The sequence below is a fragment of the Dasypus novemcinctus genome, chromosome X, assembly GCF_030445035.2.
Source record: "Dasypus novemcinctus isolate mDasNov1 chromosome X, mDasNov1.1.hap2, whole genome shotgun sequence".
NCBI lineage: Eukaryota > Metazoa > Chordata > Mammalia > Cingulata > Dasypodidae > Dasypus > Dasypus novemcinctus.
In genome coordinates, this window is record NC_080704.1 from 47237924 (window position 1) to 47264278 (window position 26355).

Here is a 26355-nt window from a genome sequence, read left to right on the forward strand (position 1 = left end):
CTAATTAACACGCTTTCTTTTATTTAAGGGTCTGCGGCACTGAAGCACTAGGGGTGGCCCTGGCCAGGAGGGTGGGGGGGGTCACAAGATGGGGTTCCTCCGACGGCTGCAGCCCATTTTCCTCCCACTCCCTACTCTGGTGGCCTGAGGGTCACCAGCAGCCCGGGCCGATAATCGCGTCGCAGTCGCTTCGTCAGGCCCAGATTCCGCCCAGCCACAAGCACCCCCGACTCCCTTGGGCCCCAGGAGAGGTGTTCACAATCCCCAGGATCCCCTGGCTTCCGCGGAAAACAGCGCAGCGCCGGTGGCTCCCCGCCCACAGCCGCTGGGCGCCCCGGTAGGGACATACTGGGAGCCTCACGTGGCCCGTATTCCTGCCGAGTGCCAGGGTGCCGGGAAAGGGGCGTAAACCCCGGCGCGATTCAGCTTGTCTCATTGTTTCCTCACCGCCGGCTTGGGGGGAAGGAAGGGGGGAAGGGAGGGGGGTCACGCTCGCATCGGGGGAGGGGCCCTCAGTTCATAGGCCGCGCCCCCGCTGCCTAGGCAACCGCTCCGGGAAGCGTCAGGCCACCGGCGCACGCCGCCAGTTTCTCTCCACTTACCCCAATCCCCACCCCAGCCCCGCTCACCATCCCACCCTCCGCCCTTCTCCTTTTCCCCCTCCGCCTTTCCCCCCTTCTCCGTTCCCCTCCCCTTCAAATTCCAAGCACTCTATTTAAGCCCCGGTTCCCTGCGCTACAAAATGGCCACCTGCGGTCACGTGACCCACCGTTCTCTCGGCTTCGGGTTTCTTTTTGCCTAGTTCCGACTTCGGGGAAACTACACGAGGAAGAGCAAGGGCTGATTAGAACCGAGAAATATCACAATATCCAGGGACTGAGAAAGAAAGAAGAGAGAGGGAGAGCGCTAGGAAGGAAGGGGGGGGTGGTGTAAGTAAGGAAAGAGGAGATAACAGAGCCAGGTTTGGGGGCCTCCCAACTGGTGGAAAGCGGGAGACAATCAGTTCTCGCGAGATTTCGAGAACTCCAAGCCTCAGGCTAGGATATTACCGGAAAGCTGAAGAAGTGAACCCCTCGTGAAATAAGACAGCATTTGGCGCCCTGAGCTCGACAAAAGGGGCACAAGACTAACAGGAAAATCCCGCGAGTTTAGGACTAAGCGAGCGCACGATAGCCGGGCAGAAGTCGTAGGGGTGGGGGGAGGTGCGGGCGTGAGGGGGCGGGCTCACGTCTTACGTGCTGACGTAGGAGGTTTCGAGTGGGTATATTAGGTCGGTGGCCGCGCTCAGAGCTCCAGAGCCGCAGTTCTCCCGTGAGAGGTTTATGCGGTAAGCTAGACACGCTCAATCAGCAGTGGAAGACTCCGAGTTCTCGGTACTCTTCAGGGATGAGTCATGTGGCGGTGGAAAATGCGCTCGGGCTGGACCAGCAGGTGAGCTGTAGTGCATATACCGGGGTTACTGCCTGAAGCCTTCCCCTAACCTGGTTTGTGGCGCAGCGCTAACTGGCACCCTTAGTTTCCATTTTCTAAGTGCATCGGGTCCCCGGGTTGTGGAGGGATGGGGAAGCGGCAGGAATGCGGGTTGTGGCTGTTAACTCGGGCTGGGGCTTGGCCGGTCGTATTGTCCCCCCGGCCGAGTACAATGGCGGCTTTTGTGTGTGCGTGCGCAGGCCGGGGGAGGGGGTGCGCGCGCTCTTGCTTTTGCTCTCGCGGAGACGCGCACGCGCGAACCCCGACTAATTAGTGACCCGGTGGGGGGGCGGGAAAGCGGGCGCGGCGTGGCGCAAGAGGGGGACTTTTTTTTGTCTAGCGGGCTTCGGCTCTGACTGCGCGCGCGCGCGCTTTCCGAATTCCTGGCCCCGGAGATCCGGCGGCCTCGGGGTTGATGTGAGCTTGAGGGGAGGGGGTCCGCGGTCCCGGACTGGGAGGGGGGGGGGGGGGGCCTTCGCGCGGTATCATGGCGGCGGCTGCCTTTGTGTGGTGCCAGGTGACTTGACGGCGAGGCGGCCCACTAGTGGGAGAGGAGAGGTCTGGCCAGCGGGTCCTAGGCTTACAAGGAGCTACAAAGGATGGAATGGGCATCTGTATTCCTCCCGGGCATCTTCCTGCCGACCCTTGGGTTCCAGCCGCGTTTCCGCAGGGCCGTCGCAGGTCCAGCGCCGCGGCCCGTAAGGCCCCGTTTCCGGAGTGGAAAGTTTTGTGACGCAGACGATTCGGGGAGGAGTAGTTGGGGGAGGGAAGGGGGGGAGGGAGTTATGGGCCACTGCGTGCGCCGTGGCGCGCTGGGCTCGAGAGATGAAGGTTGAATACAGGCTGGGAGACAAGAGGGAGGTTAGGGATCCGGCGCGGCTCTTTTTACCTGCCCCACGATAGTCACTCTGCGGGGACTTAGCCTTGCGCGGCTCTTTGGGTAGTAGCACGGGTTGTATGTTTCCTTATATTCGTGGCATTTGATCCCCAGGGGTCGGCCAGAGGAAAAATACTTGCCTTGTGGCATAGGGGGAAATAAACCGTTTTTGTTAACTTGTTGCTCCCTGTGTAGTAAAATTTGGAAATGGGTCAGAGGTCCTGAGTCTGCTAAGGGTTTCGGTGGCACGAAGTTTCCGTCCTTCTGCATCAAGAGGCACCAACTCTCAGGCTTCAGAGAAGTTCTGCAGTGAGCCGTTTGGGGCCTTTAAATAAACCGCCTCGGTGGTTCCATTAATGAATCGATTATTTTAACTTCTCCAAATAGCCGGTACTTGATTTGTAGAATGGAGCTTAGACATAGAAAATCTGGTATAAAAATCACAGGCTGTTCTCAGTTTTAACACTTCCCATATAGATGGTGCCCTTTAGATTCTAGGCGGGAATGATTCTTCTTTAAATTTGTAATCGATTTAACTAGAAAAATTTAGGCTTTTAGGGACCTTAGACTAAGGCAACAGGCAGACTCACAATTGTCAGTCTGTTCGGGTGTAGCTAGTGTAGAGAGAACATGGCAGCGTTTTTGCTAATAAAAATTTTGGAAACGAGGTACTAGAGTCTTAGCGTATTTTTTTTTTTTTTAAGTGTAGCTTCTGCTTCGAGTTTTCATTGTCTCCATAGATGCTTGCAATTTGGCAGTATCCTCTTGAACACACAGGGCTTATGAACATGTGTTATGGTATAGCATATCTCCTTTGTAAACAGATGGCAACAGACTGACTTGGCCTTAAAAGGAGCTAAATATTTCGGCATGTATAGCTTTTTCTGCGGCTTGTAAGTAGTTCGTCATAACAAATGCCCTGAAGAGAAGAGGTAACCTTTTGAGGCTGTTGAGGCTTGTGCTACCAGTGTAAGGGGATGGATAGAAATGGAAATGAAAGGCAGTGAAGTATCCTCTTTCAGGGCATTGAATGCCACATGTGCGGTTTAGTAGTTATATGACCAGTCTTTCTCTCAGCCTCTTGTCTTTAAATTTGGAGAAATGACTAGTACTTCACAGAGTTGAATGGATTAAATGGTATGGTTGTATGTGAAGTGCTTAACATTGCTGAGGAAGTGGGTACTATTGCTATTTTGTTGTTGTTTATAATAATATCGCCCTAATTAAAAATACTTGGGCAATATTTCTTTGACACTTTACAATTTAAATTTTTTGAGATTTCAGATGTAGCTAAAGGTTTTAGTTTGGTAATTCAGTAAACATTTACTATGGAAAATGCCATAATTTATTTTGAATGAATGAATGAAATTTGGACTCAGTTTCTCCTGGCTTAGCACCAGCATTCTTGGGAGTGCTGCCTTCTGCAGTATCCGTAGTAGCACTATTTGCATTTGCTTAGAGCTTTGCAGTCTTGAAAGCTTCTTAGTTACATTCTCATTAAGAGTTTCATCAGCACCCTGAGGAAGGCTGGGCAACTATTTGAATGCAGATACTAGTAAATGCTAGAGGGCTGAGGATTAGTTTTCTTAGCTTAATACTTTTGCGGGAGGGCTGTTAACCATTTAACTCTCTTCTAGTTTGCTGGCCTAGACCTGAACTCTTCAGATAATCAGAGTGGAGGAAGTACAGCCAGCAGTAAGTAAAACATTTAATGGATTTACTCTTTATTAGAGCTTAATATCTTAATTTTCACTGGACATGTTTTAAATGAGGAGTTGATGTGTAGACTAGTACTAGTGATCAATCTAAAGCCCTGTGGCCTTTCTGGTAGCTAAAGGAACTGGTTGGTTCTTTTGAGTAAAAGGTTAAAACCATTTAGCTATTATCATTTTTTAGAAAAGAAGTAAGAAATCAAGCCTTATAAAAAGGAGATCTTTTGAATAATGCAATTTAGAAGTGAAAAAGAAAACTAAATTACAGATTTATTTTTAGCAATAAAGTGAGTTAACTTTCCTTTACCTTGTGCGTATACATTAATTGCTCTACTTCTTATCCAGTCAAGACTGCATACAGAACAGCTGGCTGACTTTCTTAAACTCAGCAAGCCCCAAATTAAAATTCAATTCCTTGAAATCATTTACCCTTTTTAGTTTTTCCATGTGTTTTTTACTGTGCATTTTTGGATTTACCGGACTAGGCACACCCAAAAAACCTCTTAATAGCTAATTTTGATACATTACATAATTGTTCTTTTAAGCTGTTACAGTAATACTTAATGTTGTAACATTTTGTTACTTTATGTGATAATTCTCTGAGAGCGTTGTTTTTAAAATGTTAACCAGTACTGGCTAAACTTACAGGTAGTCAGAGTGGAAGGCTAGAAATTAAAAAGATTTTCCAGGACCATTTTTAAAAATTTTGGTAAAAATTTTAATTTGAAGGTTTTTAGCTTTTACATTTTATATTATTTATTTTAGAAGGACGCTATATTCCTCCTCACTTAAGGAACAGAGAAGCTGCTAAAGGTAAGTCCTTATAGCACCTTTGTAGATCTGATTTTTGCTGCGTTTAGAAGTTAGTACAAGTCTACAGGAAATGAGACAACCTTGGGAAGTCTGTAAAAATTGTGTTCCTATGTTTCTGTCAGTACTGGGTCACATATTAGTACTTCTTAACTTTGGAAAAATTCCTTTAATGTCACACTACAGTGGGAAATTTTGCATTTCTTATGCCACACTCTTCTGAGACAAAAAGCATGTTTCTATACAATTCCCTAGTCGTGCTTAATTTGTATTTCAATTTGAAAACAGGTAGTTGGGTGCCCTACTGTGTAAAACAGACCATGGTGATAACAACCCACTTGTTTTCTGTCTTGCAAAGCTGCTAAAACGAAGATGGCGTTATTGCAGAATAGTTAACAGGTATAGGCTTTGGCACACTTGAAGCATGCTCCCAGTAAGTTGGAGTGATTTCCTTATCCCATCTTCTTACCTTAACTGATTCATTGTGAAGGTCTTGTCTAAAATTATCCAAACTCCTGGTGTCTTTTCCCATTAAGTTTGTAATGTAGTGATAACTAAGAGACCAGTACCTGTTTCATATTATGAGACAGCTATTTGGGTGGCTAAAGTAGGTGATCTGAAATTTGGAGAAGGGAAGAAGGTCAGGAGAACTGTTAAAAGGTCAAAAGGAGGGAAGATAGATGCTGGATAAAGGGAGGTTTGAAAGGGTATAGAGTCCACAGGAGCTCTTACTTGCTGTGGTTCCTCCACATAGTCTGCATTTACTTTGCTGTCACTGACAATACATGGATATAAAATTTGTCCTTTTACAGAAAGATCACTTTGTTGATCATATTCCCTTTAGTTTTATTCCTGCAGAACTTGTCTTTCTCAGTATTCTTTAGACTATACTAGCTGAAATTGACCCTCAAATATATTTAGAGCTTTTCCCTCTTTCTTAGCAGTGACAAGAATCAAAAGAAGGCAATATCAAGAATATTCAGAGATAGATGAGGTCATAGAAATCTAACTCAACTCTTGTTAACAAAGGTCCATTGGGTCACTTGGCTGTCTAATGGTAGAAGACATTAATTTGTCTCAGAGTACTTAATAAGGTGTCACTGAATTTAGTTCAACCCCCTACTTAACCAATTGGGCATCCCCTTATCTGAATTTTATGCTTTGTACCCTACGCATCGTTATCCTTATTTCCAGCCATTCCTTGTCTCATCAAGCTTATAGTAGATGAACCAGTAAAATAATATCGGTAGACTAGGATTCGTGAATAGGATGTATTTCATGCGTACAAAACACTGTACTTGGTAGTTTTACTATTGAAACTGAAAAATATTAATCCTAGTAATCTGACATCCTAAGAAGAATGTTCTGAATAACATCGCTAAGAAACATTGAAACAATGGTTAACTGTTTCCCAGCAAACTCATTCCCACTTATAATAAAGTGAGTGGAAATTAAATTGATGGTCATAAAATCATACCATAATCATTGTATTACAGGCAAAACTATTGACCCCTTAGAGATGTGGTAATCGTTCAGAACATTCTTCTTAAACTGTCAGATTACTTCATTTAGTGTACAGTATTTCCTAACAGAATTAAAGCTTTGGAAAAATGTGGTCCTGGTATAAACCTGGGCCTAAATCTTGATTCTATTCTGCAGCCATGCTAGGGCCATGATGGAATGCTTCCATTAGCCCACAATACTGTAGAGATAAGAGAAAGTCAGTGGAGGGCTTTAAATTCAGAAAGCTAGGGATCATATTAATGTATTATCACTTTCTAACTAATGGAATAAAATGGGTTTACACTTCTCTTATTGAAGGATTCTACGATAAAGACAGTTCGGGGTGGAGTTCTAGCAAAGATAAGGATGCATACAGCAGTTTCGGGACTCGTAGTGATACAAGAGGGAAGTCTAGTTTCTTCAATGATCGTGGAAGTGGATCAAGGGGAAGGTAAGTGATTTCTTGTCTTCTCGTGTGTGTGTGTGTACAATATCATTTGAGCAATTGTTCTTTAATTTGATAAGTCCTCATCCTTGTATTCTTATTGACCCTTAAGCTTGATCCCCTCCCCCCCATAGACCACCTATTTTAGATGTTAAGTATAATGTCTGTTAAATTTTTATGTTTTCTTAACTGTAAGAGGTCTCTGCCGCATTGACCGTGTTAACACAAATTAGTTGAAAATATGAATATGCTCTTCGGCACAATTGAATCAGTTATTTTTTATATTTATCTATTGTTAAATATTCTACGTAAGCGTCAGTTCGTCTAGTGAATGGCCTAGTTTGGTTGGAATTTTTCATGGGTTCTCTATGATAATTTTTATAAACGCCTTATATTTTTGATTACACAAGTGTGGTGAACTGACCTCATGTGCCTAATAGCTGTGGTTAGTCCTGTGTCCTGATTTTTCGCAAACAGGCCTAAAACTCTAAAACATCTCAATTCAGGTAAGGATTATTTTCTACCTTTTATCCAAAGTCTGTCACACAGGTGAATTGTCCTTTAAGTCATATCCTAGTATAACTGGGACGATTGATTATTGGGTGCATTAGCTTTTTCTTTTCCCTACCACTAAAGATATTTGGATGAGCACTTTACAAATGAAGGTGTAAGATACGTGCTAATTACAAATATGGAAGGCCTAATTTTTAATTTCAGCATGTGCCAGGCTTATTTAGGCTGTATGATTTTATAGCAGTGTAAAGAAGGTTACCCAGGTTGAAAAATGAATTTATATAAATAATATTTGTGATTTGGTTAATTTGAGTGCCTTAATTGTCCAGAATTGGACTACTGACTGGAAGTTAGCCAGGATGAGCAATCCAGTACAGTTTCAGGGTGGTGGTTAGGAATCTGGCAGTGGTTAAATGCTGTGATTCTGATTAATCGTTTGTGCTGTTCAGGTTTGATGATCGTGGACGGAGTGACTATGATGGCATTGGCAGTCGTGGTGACAGAAGTGGTTTTGGCAAATTTGAACGTGGTGGAAACAGCCGCTGGTGTGACAAATCAGATGAAGATGATTGGTCAAAACCACTTCCACCAAGTGAACGCTTGGAGCAGTAAGTTTTTGAAAAGTATGTTAATTGTGGTGTAGCCTTCATTTTACCTAGTATAACAAACTTACCAATCTTGATTTCAGGGAACTTTTTTCTGGAGGCAACACTGGGATTAACTTTGAGAAGTATGATGATATTCCTGTTGAGGCAACAGGAAATAACTGTCCTCCACATATTGAAAGTGTAAGTGTTTTTGCTTGACCTCTTAAGATGTAGTGGGAAGTGTAAATGTTTGGCACATCAAGATGAGATGGGCTTCTTAAGTAGGCCGTGCCTTTTTTATTTTAATGATGCCTTAAAGTTACTTAGAAAAGAAAACTTCATTGATCGTGGAAAATGAATCAATTCATTGATTTCATTGTCATAATTAAGAATAATTCACTACCTGAAATAGATTTTGGTCAAAAGTAGGAAGAACCCCAAAACTTCTCCAATGTAGATTAAGCCTGGGAGTTGATTTTTCTCAAAATGTGTACCATGATAATTTTACTTTAAATCACAGTACCTTTATTTAAACTTGGTTATAAAATAAGTTGCTGCTGGTTATTTCCATTGTTGTATCACTGTAAAACTGAAATGCCAAAAGGCTTTTCTAGCTGTTTAACACAGTTGAATTTCTTGACAGTTCAGCGATGTTGAGATGGGAGAAATTATCATGGGAAACATTGAGCTTACTCGTTATACTCGCCCAACTCCAGTGCAAAAGCATGCTATTCCTATTATCAAAGAAAAAAGAGACTTGATGGCTTGTGCCCAAACAGGTGAGCTCACTTGATAAAAGTTTAAAAAGTTGTCAAGAATATCTTAACTGGACTTGCTCTAAAAATTAGTGTAGAAGAATATATATGTTGAAGTATCTGGGTTTCATAGAGAAGCTTGAGGTCCTGTGTTTAGCCTGAGTGATATATTTTGATATAGGTAGTAAGTAGCTTGAATTGTGTATCTGTTGTCTTAGGCCTTTGAATAACTGTATTACCCCTAGTGTTCTTCTTGGCCAGTTTAAGGGTGGCAAAATGTTCCCCTTTTAAGAATTAGTAGAACTTGAATAATTTGAGATCTTTCCTTATGGAAGAGTGAGAATTCATCCTTTATATGTGATCAAGGAAATTTTAAAAATTGAAATTGACATCACCATTGAGGCAAAATTTTTATGGCTATCTTTACCAACAGATGCAAAGAAATGAATACTACAGTAGGATCAGTGGTGGCACACTTTCTGTGACGAACCAGATAGTAGTTTTAGCCTTGTAGGCCATGGTCTCTGTTAAAATTACTCAGCTCTTGTGTTAAGAGTGGAAAAGCAGCCGTAGACATAGGCATGACTGTTCCAATAAAACTTTATTAACAAAAATAAGTGGTCATCTGGGCCTTAGTTTGCTGACCCCTACTATAGTTATATCAAAGTCGATTGGTGTTTTTGCTTAGCTGTTAATTTTTAGAAAGTTTATTTGGCATAAAATTACTAATTATCTGTAGTAACAGGACATGTAAATACTCAGCGAAGTTATTGGAAGGTAATACGCAGATTTTTTTTTCTGTAGTTGAATCAAAATGCTTTTGTTTAACAGGATCTGGAAAAACTGCAGCATTTCTCTTGCCCATCTTGAGTCAGATTTACTCAGATGGTCCAGGTGATGCTTTGAGGGCCATGAAGGTAAGTGTTTCTTTATAAAATGGGAAATTATTGTAGAACTTGTAGGTAGCTCTTGAGGGAACTTTCTAAATGATACTGAGACTTTTTCCAATCTACATAATGAAAAAAGTTTTCAGTGTGATCCTTACAGTACAAAAGAAAATTTTAAGGTACAAAAGGAAATTATGCTGTGATGGACTTTTTAATAAAGAGTGTGAATTTATTTTGTAGGAAAATGGAAGATATGGGCGCCGCAAACAATACCCAATCTCTTTGGTGTTGGCACCAACAAGAGAATTGGCAGTGCAGATCTATGAGGAAGCCAGGAAAGTAAGTGCATTTCAGTGACTTTTGGTCTTCTCGTCAAAGTGTTTGATGACCATGTAAAAAATTTGGTCTTGAAAATTGCTGGAAATTCTTTGCTTATAGTTCTCATACCGATCTCGAGTTCGTCCTTGCGTGGTGTATGGTGGTGCTGATATTGGCCAGCAGATTCGGGACTTAGAACGTGGATGTCACTTGTTAGTAGCTACTCCAGGACGTCTAGTGGATATGATGGAAAGAGGAAAGATTGGATTAGACTTTTGCAAGTATGTTGATTTTTAAATACATGGTATGAAACATTACTTTTTTTGTATTCCCTGCTGTTTTGTTGTATTTACTTACATTGTCTAAATTTTTAGATGAGAGAAGACAAGTCGTTTATTTGTCTTTAGTTTGTATATCATAAGTTTAATGTTGAAAAATTGGTGACATCTCAATATGTGACTGAGGATGATGAGACTTAGGGTCAGTAACATAATACACTAATTTCACTATGTGATCTTAGGCAAGAATTGTATCCTGTGTGAGGTGAGAAAGTTAACTAACCTGAATGACTGTATATAGGGGTAATTACTTACAGACACACCTGACTAAAATTATCTTTCTGTTTTTCTCAAGTTCTAATAAACTAAGTTTTTCCCTGTGACAGATACTTGGTGTTGGATGAAGCTGATCGGATGTTGGATATGGGGTTTGAACCTCAGATACGTCGAATAGTTGAACAAGATACTATGCCACCAAAGGGAGTTCGCCACACCATGATGTTTAGTGCTACTTTCCCTAAGGAAATACAGGTAGTGTTTGATGTTGCAAATTTTATTTAATTTAGGATTTGTTTATCTCAGTAGATAATAAACTCTTTTTTTCCTTTAGATGCTTGCACGTGACTTCTTGGATGAATATATCTTTCTGGCTGTAGGAAGAGTAGGCTCTACCTCTGAGAACATCACACAGAAAGTAGTGTGGGTGGAAGAGTCAGACAAACGGTCATTTCTACTTGACCTCCTAAATGCAACAGGTAAAATCATGAAGAATTTTTTTTAATGTTGCTCTGAAGGCTTAGATAATGGGAATTCTGTTCATGCATCTCTTTTGCTTTTCTTCCCCATTCACAATATTCTGTTGAAATAGTATTTCAGTGACTTTTCATTTGCATGTTTATTAAGCAGAGAGAACTGTGCTATTATTGGTGACAATAAAACCTTGTAATTTTTGAAATTCAGGCAAAGACTCACTGACTTTAGTGTTCGTGGAGACCAAAAAGGGTGCAGATTCTCTTGAGGATTTCTTGTACCATGAAGGATATGCTTGTACCAGTATCCATGGAGACCGATCTCAGCGAGATAGAGAAGAGGCCCTACACCAGTTCCGCTCAGGAAAAAGCCCAATTTTAGTGGCTACAGCAGTATGTATATACCATCTTTCAAGTTCAACATATTTAAATACTTGATTTCTTGTAAATGACCTAATAAAAAATATATTCCAGGTAGCAGCAAGAGGACTAGACATTTCAAATGTGAAACATGTTATAAATTTTGACCTGCCAAGTGATATTGAAGAATATGTACATCGCATTGGTCGTACAGGACGTGTAGGAAACCTTGGTAAATGTTTGATTACTTGATGGCCTAATTTGTTTTTCATTGTGATGAGTGCAGCAAAGAACTTCACAGGCTCTTAAATATCAGAATCCTTCCTTCTAGCTAAAACATAATTCAGCAATAGAAAGAAAAGCTTGGTTTGGTCTCAAAGACTGAGTTGGTTAAATAGCAAATTGTAATTTTTTTTCTTTAAGCATTCAACTTAATATGCTGCATAGGAAAGTAAGATTACTAAGCTACTTATGGAAGACCTAAGCTTTATATACTTTTTCATGGTTTTAGGCCTTGCCACCTCGTTCTTTAATGAGAGGAACATAAATATCACCAAGGATTTGTTGGATCTTCTTGTTGAAGCTAAACAAGAAGTGCCATCTTGGTTAGAAAATATGGCCTACGAACACCACTACAAGGGTAGCAGTCGTGGACGTTCTAAGAGGTAAATAAAGATTATGAGGGGTATGAGTATTTACTCTGAGCAAGTAGTCCAAGATTATCTTTTCAAGTATTTCTTAGTCTGCTGAGATCATTTGGGTAAGGGGGTAATGTCAAGGCCTTTGAAAACCCCTATTAGAAAAAATAGGGGCAGATAGGGGAAATTGTGAATTAAAAAATCAGGAACTGGGTTGTTAAGTAGAATTTTCAACAGACTCTTTTTTTCTTCCTTGCAGTAGTAGATTCAGTGGAGGATTTGGTGCCAGAGACTATCGACAAAGTAGTGGTGCTAGCAGTTCTAGCTTTAGTAGCAGCCGTGCAAGCAGCAGTCGCAGTGGTGGAGGTGGTCACGGCAGCAGTAGAGGATTTGGTGGAGGTAATGTGAATTTTGAATCTCTTAACATCTCTGCAGGAAGGGTTTTTTCCTTTTAGTCATTTCAAAGCATAATTAACATTGGGGAAGTTCAACTCTGTAGGTTGCTTTTCATAGCTTTACCTCAAAGTAATTAAAGGAAGGATTATATCTAACAGTGGATGACTTAATTTTTTTTCTTCTTTAAATCTCTCATTAGGTGGCTATGGAGGTTTTTACAACAGTGATGGATATGGAGGAAATTACAACTCCCAGGGGGTTGACTGGTGGGGCAACTGAACCTGCTCTACAGCAGGTCACCCTGCCAAACAAGCTAATATGGAAACCACATGTAACTTAGCCAGACTATACCTTGTGTAGCTTCAAGAACTCGCAGTACATTACCAGCTGTGATTCTCCACTGAAATTTTTTTTTTAAGGGAGCTCAAAGTCACAAGAAGAAATGAAAGAAACAATCAGCAGCCCTGTTCAGAAGGTGGTTTGAAGACTTCATTGCTGTAGTTTGGATTATAACTCCCCTCCCGCCTACCCCCATCCCAAACTGCATTTATAATTTTGTGACTGAGGATCATTTGTTTGTTAATGTACTGTGCCTTTAACTTTAGACAACTTTTTATTTTGATGTCCTGTTGGCTCAGTAATGCTCAAGATACCAATTGTTTTGACAAAATAAATTTACTGAACTTGGGCTAAAAATCAAACCTTGGCACACAGGTGTGATACAACTTAACAGGAATCATCGATTCATCCATAAATACTATAAGGAAAAAAACTTATGCGGTAGCCTGCATTAGGGCTTCTTGATACTTGCAGATTGGGGGAAAACAACAAACATCTTGAAGCATATTAATGGAATTAGTTTCTAATGTGGCAAACTGTATTAAGTTAAAGTTCTGATTTGCTCACTCTATCCTGGATAGGTATTTAGAACCTGATAGTCTTTAAACAAGCCATTCCAGTCATGATGAGGTGATGTATGAATACATGCATACATTCAAAGCACTGTTTTCAAAGTTTAATGCAAGTAAATACAGCAATTCCTCTTTCAATGTTTAGGCAGATCATTAATTATGAGCTAGCCAAATGTGGGCATACTATTACAGGGAAAGTTTAAAGGTCTGATAACTTGAAATAGGTTTTTAGGAGAATTCATCTACTTAGACTTTAAATGCCTGCCATAAGTGAAATCAAAATGGTAGAATGGCTGACCACAGCAATGACCAGCCCTTTTTGGGGCCCTGGACGATTTTTGGTCTAATAACGCATGCTAGTGTTGATGTTTTTTGGTCAAGAGGGTATGAACAGGAAGAATTATGCAGCAGGCTTTACTTTAAATGCCGATTCACATTACTCTGTTCAAGCTGCGTTGAGATGTTAAACTGGCTTACTATAGACTTTGTAAAAGTGGCTCCAGAAGAGTAACAAACTGAAATCTTTGAGATCACACAGGTTGGAAATATGTACATAACTGCACAAGGTGTCAATTCTGCTATACAGTGCAGTTTTAGTCAGTTTTAGTTGCATAGGTTTCCATTGTATTTATAGTCTGTTTATGCTAAATCTGGCCAAAGATGATGAGCATTGTCCACCACTAAAATGCCTCTGCCACTTTGAATTCTGTGCTGATTTTGTGGCCAGAATGCGGTGATCAAAACGCTCAATCTTTTTACAGTGGCATAGGAAGACGGCAAAAATTTCCTAAAGTGCAATAGATTTTCAAGTGTATTGTGCCTTGTTCTAAAACTTTTATTAAGTAGGTGCACTTGACAGTATTGAGGTCATTTGTTATGGTGCTATTTCAATTAGTCTAGGTTTAGGCCCTTGTACATTTTGCCCATAACTTTTTACAAAGTACTTCTTTTATTGCACATTCAGAGAATTTTATATATATGTCTTGTGTGCGTGTCCTTAAACTTCCAATCTTATTTTGTCTCTTGGAGATTGTTGAACGCAGCTTGTCTAGGAAGGGGATGGGACTAGATTCAAAAATTTATTTGGGACCATGGGAATGATAGTTGGGAAGAAAACTATTTGCACACGACAGATTTCTAGATACTTTTTGCTGCTAGTTTTATGTAATATTTATTGAACATTTTGACAAATATTTATTTTTGTAAGCCTAAAAGTGATTCTTTGAAAGTTTAAAGAAACTTGACCAAAAGACAGTACAAAAACACTGGCACTTGAATGTTGAATGTCACCGTATGCGTGAAATTATATATTTCGGGGTAGTGTGAGCTTTTAATGTTAAGTCATATTAAACTCTTAAGTCAAATTAAGCAGACCCGGCATTGGCAGTGTAGCCATAACTTTCTGATGTTAGTAAAAACAAAATTGGCGACTTGAAATTAAAACATGCCAAGGTTTTGATACACTTGTCTTAAGATATTAATGAAACACTTCAAAACACTGATGAAGTGTCCAGATTCTCAGATGTTTGTTGCGTGAGTTTTGTTTAGTTGTGTGTATTTTTTTTTTCAGTGAATGTCTGGCACATTGCAATCCTCAAACATGTGGTTATCTTTGTTGTATTGGCATAATCAGTGACTTGTACATTCAGCAGTAGCATTTGAGCAAGTTTTATCAGCAAGCAATATTTTCAGTTAATAAGGTTTAAAAAATCATGTAAGAGTGGATTTAAACTTGCTGAATGTAAAGATTGAACCTCAAGTCACTGTAGCTTTAGTAATTGCTTATTGTATTAGTTTAGATGCTAGCACTGCATGTGCTGTGCATATTCTGATTTTATTAAAATAAAAAGTTCAACTGCACAGTCTCCTTTGTTGCTGTCAATTGTGGTTTATTAGGAAAGTGAAAATAAAGTTGTGCTTTTGCCTGAAGAATTGTAAAATGTAATTTCTTGGTTACTGTCCAGTGCTCTTTGTGAAATTCCTCTTAGCAACAGAAGTAACTCTGGTACCATAAATATTTCTAATAAAAGATGAAGATGTTAGTTTGGAATACAGCAAATCAGGATTTTTATAATAGATGAAACTCTAAAAGGACTTTATCAATGTATAGCATGTATCACAAATGGTTTGTACTTTTAAAGTGGCTTAATACGGGTGAAGAATCACTTTATTCTCTAAAGCATTTGATGTGAAGGGTGGTTGGACAATGGGAGAGTGAGTTGGATAAGTAAAGTTAATCAGACATCTTGGTAAGTACTTAGAGATCAACATCTTTGAAACAGGTCAGGGGTGACAGATGGCACAGATAGTTGTCCCTCCCCACCTTTGATTTTATTCCCGACACCCATCATGAACATTCGTTGCTGCTGGCAGTCACTGCCAATTAACAGGAGATGGTATGAGAAGCATCTGCTTCATAGATGTTAATTCTTCTAACTTCTAAGGTTGGACTATATGTAAGGGCTAGTCCGTATTTCGGGTTAAAGTCAATTGTCAGCCATTTAATATGGTTGAAACTAATGGAAATACTAGTTTCACATTGAGCTGTAGGTTTGCAGTATAAGAAACAATTTGCCATATAAGGAAATAACGATCTTGAATAGTTAGCATTTTCAGAGTCAAAATAGGCCTAAGATCTTAGGGCAAGAATCTGAAGCATAAAGGGTCATGTTCCCTTTGTAGATGGGAATGAGGAAGGTAGTTGAGTCTGAGTTAAAGTATGCATGGAAAGGTATCTGTTGTGAGGGACTGTCAATTCTTGGTTGCTTGACATTTTTTCTAGTTTAGTAAGGTTAGAATTATAACCCAAATTTATAGTATTCCAGTATTTTTAGTTTGTATATGTAAATACACACTTAATGCTACTGTCTACTTGTTAACTTGTTCCTGGATCTCGTGGCTGAATTTCAGGGCCAAATAACTTTTTTCTTTCTTGAAAAATGGCTTAGAAGAGCTATATAATGTCTATGCTTAGACAACGTAAATTTTTGTCTGTTGTGGGTGGCTGCTTCAGTTGTGCCTTTGCTGTGCACGTGACTTGCTTGAGTGGCCACAGGCTTACTCTGAAGCTCAGTAACTGATTCTTGATGTTTGGCAATGACATTCCCCCCACCATCCAGGAGTGCAGAAACTTCGTTTGCTGCAGTCTCAGGGCTTTGAAAGTTTTTTTTTTAATTTCCTGTTTCTGTTCTCATGGAACGCAATTCTGGGTATACGTTTAAACTTACTTTACTCTGTTCCTCTCAAGTTTATGATCTACTCAGCATGCTTAGTCTGTGTTCTTTTTAATAGACTGCCTTCTGTAGTAATTTCCATTTCTTTACTCATCATGGATTTACTTTTTCCTGAATTTTCCCTATATATACCTGAGTTGGTTGTCTAGAATAATTCTGGAAGTAAGATTTTTTTTGGGGGGCGGTACATTAGAGCACTGTTATTAAAGTTACTGTGGAAGACTGTTCCATGACCTGGAAAGATGTTTAAACTTTGTTATGGAGAAAAAGATTTATTTTTTAAAATTTCATTTAATAAGTGTGCGTGTGTGTGTGTGGGGGGGGGGGGGGGGTGTTAGGTCTCAAAACAAGAGTTAAACAGAATTACCATATTACCCAACAATTCCATTCCTAGGAGAGTTCTACCCAGGAGAAATGGAAACAAGTCCAGTGTAAGATGATGTTATGTGCAAATAGGGATAATATTACTTCCAGTCTGGATCCCTTTTCTTTTTGCTGAATTACTGTAGCTAGAACCCGCAGTGCAGTGTTAAATGGAAGTGATGAGGATAGACATCTTTGTCATGTCCTAAATCTTCAGGGGAAAAGGATACTTAACATAGATTCACAGATGTCCTTCATCAGGTTGAGGAAATTCCCTTCTAATTTGTTGAGGGTTTTTCTGTTTCTTTTTTCATAATGGGTAATGGACTTTCTAAAAAAAAAAAAAACCTTTCTGCATCTCTTGGGATGATCGTTTTGTTTTGCCCTTTCTGTTGACATAATGTATTACAGTTAGTCTTTTAAACCACCCTTGTGTTCCTGGGGATAGGTAAATCCCACTTTATGATGTATAGTCCTTAGTATATGTTTTGTTTTTGTTTGTTCTCCCGGACCTAAACATCCCATCTCTGGGGTTCAGACTCAGGATTTATTTTTATTGAGGAGGTACTGGGGATTGAATCTTGGGAACTCGTGGGAGGCAGGTGCTCAACTACTGAGCTACTTCCACTCCCCGTTTTATCTTTTTAAGATACGTAAATCACACAAAACGTTACGTTAAGAAATATAAGAGGTTCTCATATAACCCATTCCCCACACCTCCCATTCCACATCAACTTCATTAGTGGTACATTCGTTGCATTTGATGAATAGCATTTTGGAGCAAAGCTACACAGCATGGATTATAGTTTACATTGTAGGTTACACTCCCAGTATAGTGGGTTATGGCAGGATATATAGTGTCCTGCATCTGTCCCCGCAATATGATTCAGGACATCTCCAAGTCCCGAAAATGCCCCCCATATCACACACCTTTTTTCCCTCTCCCTTGAGCAACTCCCACGGCCACTATCTCCACATCAATGATACACTTTATTCCGTTGCTAGAATCACAATTATTCTATAGTAGAATACCAGTAAGTCCACTCTATTCCATATTTTACTCCTCCAGCCTGAAGATCCTGGGATGGTGATGCCCACTCCACCTCTAAATTGAGAGGGGGGTTTAGATCCCACATGGCTGATGGATGGGATTCTCCTGCTTGCAGTTGCAGACTCTCAGTTCCTTGGTGTGGCTGGCCATCCTCACTTCCCTATTAGCTGACTGGGTAAGTCCATTGAACCAGAGAGTAGGTGTTGCAGCTCTGCTGAGGCTCAGGGCCGAGGTGGCACATAGACTGCAAAGATTCAAGTGTCCTGAGCATAAACCAACCCCAGCACCAACGACAGATTCAGTAAAAGTGATGGAAGAGGCATGTGTAAGAGAGGTCACATCTGAGACCCACCCCATCACACTCGGGAGCACAAATTCCAAAGTGGGGCCTATTGACAAGACACTGAACTGAACTCCAGAGCCGTGTTTCATGAGCATAGAAACTGTCTCCATAACCCTCAGGAGCACCAATACCTGGGGTTGTATCTACTTTGACTGTCTCTGGGATCCTGCTGAGACATGCATAAGCGTGACCCCTCTGATTACCTCCTGACTCATTTTGAAGTCTCTTAGCATATAAACTCATTTATCTTAACCATTTCCCCCTTTTATTCAAGGTATTTTTCTAGGTGCATCACCAATTTAAGCACACAGGCTCATCAGCATAGTCATCAGTATCAAGGGCCTGTCACTGGACCATCCTTTACTGGTCCTTTGCCCTTGCACTTGGGGGATTGTCGCTGTTCCATTGGGGAATGTGACAGAGCTCCCCAGGATGGGAACTCAGCACCTCCTCAGTTGTCGTGAGAAACTCTACCCACTATGTCAATGCCCAACAAACATTTGAACATATCTATATACCCTATATGCATGCCCCAGAGAATTCCCTCCCACCCATGCATCCCCCATCAATGACACCCCACACCAGTGCTCCTCCCCTGCCATAGGTGAACCCCTCTGTGATCCAAAACTTCTTCAAAAATGAAGCCTAATATTTTGCCAAATTCAATTAATAGGAAAATGAAATAGTAATGACAGGTTTAAAGATTAGAAATAAAATACATAATTTAGAAAAACTAAAATAAATAATTGCAGTATTAAAAAAATGAAAAATATCAAAAAAATTTGACGGTTTGCCTTTCATCACTATGATAGCTGTTGCACTGTATGTACAGTGGCAAGGCCATCTCTTCCATTTCTTCCTCAGTGTCTTACATCTTTTTTTATATTATGTCTTCAAAACAGTTTTAGGTCACAGTAAAGTCACATAATAGAATGCAGGGGGCTCCCACATACCCTACATCCTCCCCCTCCTCCCCCCTCCCCTGTAATGATCTTTTTACATGTGGATGTTACATTTGCTACAACTAATGTACAAATATTGAAACATAACTACCAACCATGGTTACATTATGACTTACATTATGGTTTACGTTTTAGGCACTACATTTTTATAAATTTTTGGTTACATTATGCTTTACGTTATGATTTACATTTTAGATCATACACCTCTACAAACTTTTGGTGAAATTTAACATGGCCTGCATCCATCACTGCATAATCATGTAGAACACCTCCATTGCCCCCCAGCTACCTCCTCTTCTATCTACTCTGTTCTTCTCCCCACCCACTGGGGCCCGCAGTGATAATCAAGCTTCACTGCTTGAAGGACAAGATCCATAGATACCTGCAACAATGCTGACTTGACACTCCAGTCTGTCCTCCCTCTTTGGGAGCCAACCATACTCTCGAAAGACACCCTCCCCTCTGTTTGAGAACATCAGTCCTCCCCAGATGGGGGTACAACACCTTCCCACTCGTATGGGTCTCCACCCACTGATATAACACAAAATGACAAGATGAGCACTCACGCACTCCCTAGAAGCCTGGCCCAGGTGCACCCTGTGCCAGATGCCCCCCACGAAACACCTTAAACCCATAAAACTTCCTTATTGAATTTTCCTTATTCCTATAGCTCCTTGGGCAATTCTGATGCAGCAAGCTTAGGTATGGGGTCCTCTGTTCACCATACTTCCTGTATCTGTTACAAAACTTCCAATTGTCCTTATGTTTCAGGTTCTTCATGGCAGAAGCATCACTATATTCCAAATTACAAGAGATGCTGCAGCCAAATTAATAGTATTAAGTGGCCCCTGTAGTGTGGTGCCAGTCTACTTTTGGAGCCTTTACTTGTTTCCCATACCTTATGCTATTGCCATTTATGATGCTGTTGACCAGTTAAATAAGAGTCCAGTTTCTACTAATGGCAGATGAGCTATTTCAGACCCATCCTGAAGACCACCATAAAAAGCTTAAGGGTAAATTTCAGATAAGGATTCCCATTCTGAGCAGTAAACACCCTTTGAAAGGGTTCTGTTTGGAACACATTTTCCCAACAGTCAATTAAATTAGTAACTGCCTGTTAGTAAGTTAGTACAAAAAATGCAATATTTGACTAATCCCAGACTTGGTAGAAACCTTTCCTCTTTTCAGTTTCATCTTCCTAAAATATTTTGAGAGTACTTTAGAATCTGACTTGAATATTAATTCTCAACACTCACTGAAGTTCATTAGCAAAATATGCTCAAATTTTTAATATTAAATTTTTACTGTCTCAATCAGGGAACTGCATCCTCGGATTATACCATTTTGACTTACTCTAGATGTTCTTTAATTGGAATACACTTGGGCATATCCTCATCTTTCACATGGGGTACAGAAGGAGCTGCCATGTGAAAATCACAGTCATTCAATTCAGGACCAAAGTTTCATTTCATTTCTCCCCCTTTAAACTAGTAGTTCTCAAAGTGTAGTTTCTAGACCACCAGCCTCAGCATCAACTGGGAACTTGATAGAAAAAAAAAAATTCTCAGACCTCATTACAGATCTGAAGAATCAAAAACTCTGGAGATGATGGGGCCCAGCAATCTGTTTTAATAAGCCCTCCAAGAGATCCTAATACACGTTCAAGTTGGACAAGCACTGATTTTTGGCATTGTTCTCTGTGTGGTTGAAATAAGTCTGCAATGCAGACCACAGAAAGGCCAGGAGAGGCCCACATCATTCATGTGCCATTTTGGCAAAAACTTAGTCACATGGCCATGTCTTAACAGCAAGGGAAGCTGGGAAGTGTAATTTAGCTGGGCACATTCTACTTCTATAAAAGAAGGGAAGAATATACTTTGGGGAATAACTAACAGTTTCCAACACTGCCAACCATTTGAGGTGCCACCTTTATCAAATATAAAACTCCCATTTGGCGGCGGACTTGGCCCAGTGATTAGGGCATCTGTCTACCACATGGGAGGTCCGCGGTTCAAACCCCAGGCCTCCTTGACCCGTGTGGAGCTGGCCCATGTGCAGTGCTGATGCGCACAAGGAGTGCCCTGCCACGCAGGGGTGTTCCCCGCGTAAGGGATCCCCATGCGCAAGGAGTGCGCCCCGTAAGGAGAGCCGCCCAGCCTGAAAGAAAGTGCAGCCCGCCTAAGAATGGCGCCGCCCACACAAAGAAAATGACCCAACAAGATGACGCAGCAAAAAGAAACACAGATTCCTGTGCCGATGACAACAACAGAAGTGGACAAAGACGATGTAGCAAAATAGACACAGAACAGACAGCCGGGGTGGGGTGGGGGAGAGAAATAAATAAATAAATAAATCTTTAAAAATAAATAAATAAATAAAACTCCCATTTATATTTGGGCCTACTTTCAGAATTTCTATTCTGTTACACTGGACTCTCAAGTGATGTGGTAGCACCAAATTGTTTTATTTTTATTAGGGAAGTTGGGTTTACAGAATAATCATGCACAAAATACAGGATTTCATTGTGGGTATATACTATATTTTGTTTATCCATTCATTGGTTAAAGGACACCTGGATTGCTTCCACCTTTTGGCAATTGTGAAAAATGCTGCTTAGGGTTCTCTAAGGAAACAACCTACAGGAGATATCTGTAAATATGAGATGTTATAAAAATCATCTCACGCCACTAAGGGGATGAACAAGCCCAAATTCTGTAGAGCAGACTGCAAGCTGGGAACTCCGATGATTTTCTATGAATTCCCCAGAAGAAGCTGGCTGGCTCAAATAGAGATGAAAATTCTCTCTTCTGACTGCTGAAATCATTATTTCTCCTTTTAATGCCTTCAACTGATTAGATGAGCTGTCTCACTGCTGAATGCAATCTCCTCAATTAATTGTAGATGCAATCAACTTATTGATACGAGTTCATGAAATGTTATCACAGTAACAGGCCAGTGCTTGCTTGAACAAACAACTGGGCACCATCACCTGGCTGAGTTGACACATTAGCCCAGCCACTGTCCACCTCTTGTCACCTTGGCAGCCATACACATCACCTTAAACCATACTTAATTTCTAAATAAACAACAACAGACTTTTTTTTTTTTTTTTTGCCTGACAGTTCTCAACTGCTCTGTGTACAAACAGAAACACTAAATCTCTTCAGAATAAGATGCAAGTCCTTGGGTAATATTCACTCTTAAACTTGATATCCTATCATTTAAATACTATGACATGAAACCAATACAACTTATGTCATATCATAAGGGAATAAGATAGGTAAGAAAACAAAGATATTTGCTTTACATACATATACAAACATACTCATAACAAAACAAGGAAGAAATATAACCATGACAGTTCTTGTTTCTGTAATTGGTCAAATGGTCGTAGTTCATATGTATCACTATCTTCTTCCACTACCCATTCCATGTTCCCTTTACCTTCAGCAAGCACCTCAACTGGTCATGGTTCATTGCCTGGTGGGGTGACCCAAACCTTCATTCCTGAAGTTTCTGGGCCATTGGTAAGCCTACCTGGATTGGGTTGTTGCAGTTTTCCATTGACTTTAATCACAGCACATAGAGACACTCTAGCACAGTGGTTCTTAACCTTTTTTGTTCCATGGATCCCTTTTCCAGTCAGGTGAAAACCACAGGCCCCTTCTCAGAATGTAGCAACAGATAGGTACATGACACTCAACATGGGAGGTCAGAGAAAATAAAGATGATAAGTTGATTTTTTTTTTCAATTCAAGCTCATGAACCCCCTGAAATCTTTCCATGGAACCCTTGGGGGGCCCGTGGACCCCTGGTTAAGAACTCCTACCCTTGGGGATCTCCCTTATTCCAAGCATACTCTTCTTTACCTCCACTGTATAGAAGCAGTCCTAAATCCCCTTAATAGTCTGGCTCAATCACCCCAGCCAGTACAGCAATTCCCTTCTTTGCCTGTTGATTAAGAGGCATTAGGAGGCCAAAGTGTCCAGTGGCAGTCTTAACTTCCAGTTCATTGGAATTGTTTTGTCTCCTGGTGGAAACACTCCTTTTGGAACTGAGACCTGTAGACCAGCAGAGCTTAAGGTTGCAGGGACAGAAAGCAAACATTTTTCTAGTGGATCACTAAGGGTAGTATTGAGTGGTGCCACTCCCATTTCTATATACCCCTTGATTCCTGAATTGTGTGCAGAGAAGGCAAACCCATATTCAGAGTATGTGTCTATTCCAGTTAGAACAAATTGCTACCACTTCTGTTATTACTGGATTTTATTTAGGTTCTTTGACTATGCTGGAGAAATGAATTTCAAAAGCATGTCGGGTGAGTTAGGCCAGTAATTTATTCAGGTAGGGAGAGAAGAGAAATGGGAGAAAATAACAGATCAGGGGTCCCAGGTAGAGAGGAAGGGGCTGAAAAGGGATAAAGAGGGCTGATTTACAGGCTACAATTACCCATTATAGGTTATAAATCCGTGGTCACATGGCAGAGGGAAAATGGTGAGAGCTGTGCTCAGAGGGTAGGAACAGGTCCAGAGGCGAGAGAGCTGAGCGTGAGAGTGTGCTCAGGCCTCGGGGTCTGCTTTTTAAACTATGAATTATTCCACCCCTTTGCTAATGGCAGGGGAGGGTTTCCAGCTGTTTGCTGTTTTGATTGATCACCCCACCCATCAATCCCCCATGAGGACCCAGTGATGAAAGTTCCTAGCTGCTTTTCCTTGCATCCAGAAAAAGTCTTTCTTCTGATAGCAGAATCTTGGGGGTGGGGGTCTTCCTGCAGCCATCTTGGGGGTTACTGATGTCCACATGGACTCTGCCAGGTTCCAGATCCGTCTATTAATTCCCTATCTTACTATCCTGCTTCACTGTGATGGAAGCGGTCCAATGTAATCAACCTGCCACCATCTAGCAGGCTCATCACCTCAGGGAACAGTGCCATATTGGGGGCAGAGTGTGGGTCTCTGCTGTTGATAGATTGGGCACCCAGGAGTGGCTGTAGCCAAGTCAGCCTTGGTGAGGGGAAGTCCAAGCTTAACCTCCATCTCTACCACCATGACCACTTTGCTCATAAGCTTATTGGGTAATGACGGAGATGGCTGGGGAAAGAGGCTGATTGGTACAAACAGAACGGGTCATCTTATCTCTTCCTCTGCTGAAGTTACTCTCTGATGAGCATTCATGCAGGATACAAATATCTTTAGGTTTTTTGCCCACTCAGAAAAGTCTATCCACATACCTCTTCTTCAGACCTCTTTCATCAATTTTCCATCAATGTTCCTTCCACACAGATGCCCTGCTTTCAATTCTTTTGGGTATATACCTAGAAATGGGATTGTTGCATCACAGGATAATTTGTACATCTTTGGAGATATATCTAGTCAAGTCTTTTGCCCATGTTTTCACTGGGTTGTTTGTCTTTTTGTTGGTGAGTTGAAGGATTTCTTTATATATACTGGATATGAAACCTTTATCAGATATGTGGTTTCCAAATATTTTCTCCCATTTTGTAGGTTGTCATTTTACTTTCATGATAATGTGCCTTGAGGCACAAAAGTTTTTAATTTTGAAGAGATCCCCTTTATATTTTCTTTCATTGCTTGTGCTTTGGGTGAAAAGTCTAAGAAACCATTGCCTAACACAAGGTCCTGAAGATGCTTCCCTACATTTTCTTCTAGAAATTTGATAGTTCTGACTCTTATATTTAAGTCTTTGATCCACTTTGAGTTGATATTTTTAAATATGGTTTGAGACAGGGATCCTCCATTCTTTTGCAAATGGAGGTCCAGTTTTCTCAGCACCATTTGTTGAAAAGATTATTCTTTCCTAATTGAGTGATGTTTGTCCCCTTGTCAAAAAATGGCCATAAAAGGGAGAGGATGTAGCTCAAGTGGCTGAGTGCCTGCTTACCATGTACAAGGTTCTGGGTTCAATCCCTTGTACCTCCTTAAAAAAAAGAAATGGCCATAAATGTGAGGGCTGAGTCTTGAGCTCTCAATTCCATTCCATTGGTCTGTATATCTGCCCTGGTGCCAATACCATGCTGTTTCGATTACTGTGGCTATGTAATAAGTATTAAGATCTGGAAACGTGAGTCCAACTTCATGCTTCTTTTTCAAGATGACTTTGGATATTTGGGGCCTTATCATTCCATATAAATTTGATGATTGGATTTTCCATTTCTGCAAAGAAGGTTGTTGGAATTTTCATTGGGATTGTGTTGAATTTGTAACTTGCTTTGTATAGAATTGATATCTTGCCTAATTGCTCTGGCTAGAATTTCCAGTACAATGTTGAATAAAAGTAGGACAGTGGACATCCTTGTCTTGTCCCCGATCTTAGAGGGAAAGCTGTTAGTATTTCAGCATTAAGTATGATATTAGCTGTGTTTTTCATGTATGTGCTTCATCAAGTTGAGGAAGTTTCCTTCTATTCCTAGTTTTCTAAGTGTTTTTGTCAATAAGGGGTGCTGTATTTTGTCAAATGCCTTTCTGTGTCAATTGAGATGATCACGTGGGTTTTTATCTCTTCATTCTGTTAATGAGGTGTGTTACATTAATTGATTTTATTATTTTGAACTGCCCTTGCATACCTGGGATAAATCCAATTTGATCATGGTGTATAATTCTTTTAAAGTGCTATTGGATTCCATTTGCTATTATTTTGTTGAAGATTTTTGCATCTGTATTCATAAGAGATCAGTCTGTAAGAGCCACCTTTTTGAAAGTTTGTATTTTTTTCATATCTTTAATATTGAGTCCTCATTTCAATTCTCTTTTATTCAGTTTTTCTGCCTTTCCTTACTTTTTAATTTTTAACAAGCATTTAAAATCAGTTTGTCTAGCTCTAAAATCTATGTTTTTTGTTTTATTTTGAATATGTCAGTTATCCCCAAGTTTATTCGTAAATTAACATTTATGACAAGCCTCTTCAAGTTTTGTTAACCTTCAGTAATATTTTAGGTTTTCTTTATACAGATCTTGCACATTTTGTGTAGAATTCATTCTTAGGTAGTTTAACTTATTCATTGCTATTATAAATGGGGTAAAATAAATTATATTTTCTAACCGGTAATTGTATATATGAAAGCTATCGATTTCTGTATATTTTATTTTCTGCTACCTTACTGAATTATCTTATTATTTATAGTACCTCTTTCGGTTGATTCTCTTGACTTTTCCTGTTATACAGTTACATTAACTG

The 26355-nt window shown here is 40.4% G+C and overlaps 1 protein-coding gene across 1 annotated transcript; it reads left to right on the top strand.

The window, feature by feature from the left end:
- The first annotated feature begins 734 nt into the window (after positions 1-734).
- DDX3X (DEAD-box helicase 3 X-linked) lies at positions 735-15138 on the top strand. Its single transcript, XM_004461033.5, has 17 exons — positions 735-1431; positions 3985-4042; positions 4825-4872; positions 6691-6823; positions 7780-7938; positions 8019-8118; positions 8561-8696; positions 9504-9589; positions 9800-9898; positions 9998-10158; positions 10542-10686; positions 10766-10910; positions 11116-11297; positions 11379-11496; positions 11776-11929; positions 12162-12301; positions 12498-15138. Exons 1-17 carry the CDS (start codon positions 1387-1389, stop codon positions 12575-12577), a joined length of 1989 nt encoding a protein of 662 aa, XP_004461090.1. The 5' UTR covers positions 735-1386; the 3' UTR covers positions 12578-15138.
- The last annotated feature ends 11217 nt before the right edge of the window (positions 15139-26355 follow it).